The sequence below is a fragment of the Neoarius graeffei genome, chromosome 21 (assembly GCF_027579695.1).
Source record: "Neoarius graeffei isolate fNeoGra1 chromosome 21, fNeoGra1.pri, whole genome shotgun sequence".
Classification (NCBI taxonomy): domain Eukaryota; kingdom Metazoa; phylum Chordata; class Actinopteri; order Siluriformes; family Ariidae; genus Neoarius; species Neoarius graeffei.
Genome location: NC_083589.1, coordinates 8,684,395 through 8,689,561, shown reverse-complemented (window position 1 = coordinate 8,689,561; position 5,167 = coordinate 8,684,395). Strand labels below are relative to the sequence as shown.

General features: G+C 41.0%; 1 gene segment (V, D, J or C); it reads left to right on the top strand.

The window, feature by feature from the left end:
* Positions 1 to 244: 244 nt before the first annotated feature.
* On the top strand, positions 245 to 808 carry LOC132870003 (Ig kappa chain V region K29-213-like). The segment is given in 2 exon segments: positions 245 to 301; positions 400 to 808. Coding segments are annotated over 2 exon segments (378 nt in total).
* Positions 809 to 5,167: the final 4,359 nt, after the last annotated feature.

Here is a 5,167-nt window from a genome sequence, read left to right as displayed (position 1 = left end):
AGAAGAAAACTCACTTACTGTTCACAATGAGTTTGGAGCCTCCACCAAAAGTCCACCACAGTGATACATTCTAATGAAACCGTCGTACAAAAACCTCCATCACACTGCAGTACACACACACACACACACACACACACACACACACTTTGCATTATCAGTCCATGCTTCAGTGCTCTGCGAGTGTTTATAGCCCTGTGACTTTAACACTTCATGACTGAGAGCTGCTGCTCAGCAACTTCACCCACAGCAACCATGACTTTGATCAGCGTCTTCATCTGCACACTGGCCCTCTGGACTCAAGGTGAGAGTTTAACATCAACTCACAGCCTCACACACTTCATTTCATACGAATTCTACACCACTTTAGAGCTTACAAACACAATCTATGTTTCTCTTCAGGATCCAGAGGTCAGGTGACTGTGACTCAGACTCCTTCAGTGCAAACTGTTGCTCCAGGAAACACAGTCACCATCAACTGTAGAACCAGTAGCAGTGTGTATGGTGGTGACCGTCTCGCCTGGTACCTGCAGAAACCTGGAGAAGCTCCTAAACCCCTGATCTACTATGCTAATAGATTACAGTCAGGGATTCCAGCTCGTTTCAGCGGCAGTGGATCTGATACTGACTTCACTCTGACCATCAGTGGAGTCCAGACTGAAGATGCAGGAGATTACTACTGTCAGAGTGAACATTCTATCAGTAGTAGCTGGGTGTTCACACAGTGTTAGAGCGTCGTACAAAAACCTGGGTCAGTGAGAGTGCACAGAGAAGCACTGCTGCAGCTGGGAGCGACTGCAGGTGCTGAGGGGGAGGTGTGATACAGCACAATGACACACACTGTGGACGAGAGAAAACACACCACACTAACTCACTAATACACACACATCTGTGAGAGGAGTCCACCTTTCTCAGCTGTGGACAGACAAACAAAGTCCTGATCATTCTGATTCACTGCTTACTAATTATCTTTATCCCATTTTACACACTTAAGTATTTATTATAGTTATAATTTGTTGCACATATTATTTATCATTATACATGATTATCGAGTTAATATTTTATGATAATAACTTTAATATTCTATATATAGAGCCATATTATAGAGCTGAGGCTGACATTTAAAATATAAACGACATTTTTTTTTTCTTCTGATCATAATGCATCACAGTTGAAATGTATTTCAGATTCGAGTCATAAAACACAAAGAAAGACAGGGAAGGACCTGAGAAAACAGAGAAGAAAAGTGCAGTGATCAGAATGAGGCTAAAACATATGTCCATGAAATTCAAGCATCTCTCCTTAAATTACATGAAACTGGGACGATGACTGGCAGAAAATTTAATATTTCCCAAACTGTCCCACTTTAGCAATAGATTTCACTCACTTTCTTTCCTTCCAGGTCACTAGAGGCGTCACGAGGGACATTTTGTAGGTCAGTGTGTGTAAACACGGTGTCAAACACATTGGAAAGAGAAAGTGAGACATATTGACACTTTACACAACATGTCAAAGGCAACATACTGAACAGAACTCGAGTTCGTCAGTGGAAAAAACCCAAATGAAGACATTCTGATATGGATTCGTTCCCACTGTTCACAAACACACACATCATGAATCACCTGCTAAATGGGAAAAGTGCTGATACCTTGGAACAAATAAAAGCAAACAAGTCACTTAAACTGTAAAAACACTTTATGTGAGATCATCTTGACCATCTTCTTCCTCTTCCAAAAGTATCTGCACCTTCCCGTCACGACTGTCTCAGCTTCAGTCTCACCCTATTGAACGCTCGCTCCATTACCAATAAAGCCTCACTGCTCTATGACCTCATCACCCAGAAAAAAGTGGGCAAGATTTTTTTTTCCTTCCAGAAACTTGGCAAGAACCTGATGACGACTTACATTTAAACATGAAGGCTCCCCCTGGCTACACCTACCGATCAAATCCCAGATTAAAAGGAAGAGGGGTGGCTTGGCTGTGCTTTATCAGTCTGATTGAAAAGTTAAAGAACTTTCACTATTCCATGAAACATCTTTTGAATATTTTGCTCTGAAGGTTGTCTCCTCCCCTCCTGTGCTGTTGTTATTCATCTATCACCATCCTAAAGCTGCTGTGAGCTTCTTATCACACTTTAATGAACTCCTTACAATCATCTCATCCCTTTGTCCTGCCATCATTGCACTTGGTGACTTTAAAATCCATGTTGGCACTCGCTCCTCCTGCACATCCGAGTTCTTCTCAGTGTTAGAGTGTTTTAACATGATCAGAGGTGGAAAGTAATGAATTACATTACTCGCGTTACTGTACTTGAGTAGCTTTTTTGTGTACTTATACTTTTTCAAGTAATTTTTAAAGAGTGTACTTTTACTTTTACTTAAGTATGTTTTCTTTTAAGTAGTGTACTTCGGTACATTTTACATCACAACCGTTACTGAGTAAAAAAAATAAATAAAAAATAAAAAAGGCTAAAACGGAGAAGGGGAAATGCATGGGCGTCGCCACCATTGAATGTGAAGGGGGCGTGTCCCCCTCACATTTCATAATTCTTCGTTTGGACCCGCCCACATTTAACATAAAATATGAGTTCACCCAGCGCCGTTTCTGTTGCTTCGTGAAAGAATCCATTCCACTTGATCGATAAGAGAAAACACAGAGCACTGAAAATCCACTCCGGGTTTTCCGGGCGCTCCCTACAACAACTCACCGCGCGCGAGGGAAGTGAATCTCAGCGCGAGCACAGAAATGTTGGTGCAGCTGCTGGAAAGTGGAGGAGGTGACGTCATCCCCATTGCCACCTCACAATGCCTAGCTTTTGCTGAAACCTTATTCTTTTGTTATCTGCCCTCAAAATTAACCCTCGGCCACGTTAAATTAATGTTCAACTAAACAATGAAATAAACTTCACCTAATGGGGTATTCTTGGTTGATGATGAATTGTTTGCAGTATTTGCTCCTCCCCAGACACAATGGACATGAGGACATTCTTTACAAAGAAGCGGAAAGTCAGTCAGAATTTCCCCACAGGACAGGGTTTTTTTGTCCCAATGGAAATGTTAGTGAAGTTAGCTGGCTAGTCAATGTTAGGAGATGTATCAGCTAGCTTAACGTTAGCTATCATTTAATTCAAACCCAGTAGGCCGACCTTACTGTAATGCCAAGAATGAGGTCAAGTCTGCTCTGATGATATTTATTGATTCCTTGTTTTGTCTGGTCTTTGGCAGTTTTCTGGAAAGTAAGATGGGAAATCAGTGTATGGGGAAGGAATAGTAGAAAGGAAAGCAATGGAGAGAGATGGATGTTATTCCAGGTGGATTGTGAAGGAAAGGGGGATAAAAGTTATGAAGTGGTAGAAATTGTGGTGGCACCAATGTAAGAAGGAGTTCTATCTATAAATCTATTTGTTCTACTAATCTGTAAATGCTACTGTAGTACCACCATTGCATGTAGGTTGACAAAACTGCACTTGTTCATTGTGTGAAGTTCTCTTTTATGTGTCATTGCTTGAGCCAGTGTAATTTTGTGTTATGAAGACTGCATGATGCCATGCCATTTTTGTTATGAGTATCACTAAATCAGAAAAAAGTAAAATGCACCCACTAAAGTCACTGTTGGTGGTGAACAAAATGGCACCTGTTCATTGTGTGAAGTTATTTTTTATGTGTCACCGTTGCTTGACACTGTGTGATTTTGTGTATGAAGTTTGCATGATGCCATGTTATGCCTGTTCATTGTGTGAGATTATGAATATTCTTATTTTTAAACATACAGTTGAGTGTCACTATTGCTTGGCCCAGTGGCATGTTGTGTTACATCTAAAACTAAATAGAAAACACAAAATAAAAAGTAAAATGCACCCATAAAGTCATTGTTGGTGATAAATTGTGTCACATTCATCTCATTATCTTAGGCGTAGCGGTGGTTTTAAAAACAGGCTGATGAATATATGGACTAGTTGAATGAGGACTTATTGTTGAAAATGAATTAAAATTTTTCTGGCGGAGGACCCCCCCGCCAGTGTGTCCCCCCCACATTAAAAATGCTTCTGACGCCCCTGGGGAAATGCATTCTGGAAATGAATCACGGGAAGGACAGTTGTCGCGCGCGTGAGTCTCACACAGACGATGGCGGACATGCACCGGCGCTTTGTGGGGGGGGCTTCGGGGGGCTCAAACCCCTGGGCCACAGCCAATCAGGGGCCTTGTAATATTAATAAAATAATAAACTGTCGGAATCGTGGGCCTACATTAATGTACGGATAGAAATAAGGTTAGAAATAAATGAGCGCACAGTAGCCTGCTGTAAGAGACATGGTGGATGTGGTTCGCGAAACGAACACCCACAACTGTATCAAAATAAAATGTAACAAAATGTAACGTCACGCACGAAAGCGCGCCAAAGACTGCAGACTACTGAGACACAAATTTAGAGACTTTGAAAGATGAAGCGTTCACATGTTAGCGGGGTGCATAAAAGGAAAAAAGAGAGAGATGCAGGTAATGATAGAATCATTGCCTAAAGTCACAGACTTTTTTAAGGTAAGGATCACCAATCTGTTCAGAATATCGGCTACTTATCAGTTATCAGCCTACCAGCAGCTAGGCTATGTGCAGCTAGGCTAGATATGCTATGATCTGTCCAACAGTAAAATAAATCAGTTGTGATTTGAATACGTGTCGTGTGATTTGAGTTATAATCCTGTTAGTATAATAGCATATTTCAATGGGGATAATAAAATGTCTAAAACAGCATCTACTGAAGAAATTGATGAAAAGATTGTAGCCTATAATTTTCACAGTTCGGGCAGCAGACAGTGTAAGCATACTGAGGGGAATAGCAATACAAAGCTAGCGCATATCCACATTTCTCGCTAGCTGTGTTGGGTGTGTTGTTAACCCGTGTAGATTTAAGTGAAATACTTGAGAAGTTCTGTGGTCAAGACAACGTTTTAAGGTAAGGACGCTTGATTATTAATGTTTGCCCGCCGTGGCTTGTTGTTGACGAAAGGCCCACACGATTTTGCCTTATGCAGCTACTGCTAGCGTCATGCTTTGAACTAGGTTAAGCTCATTTGCGCTAAAGGATGGGTTTATTGAAGGACTTTGATGTAGCTAGTTTCTTTTTAAAAAATCATATGCTCAAAACAGTATGCCCATGTTCATTATGTTTA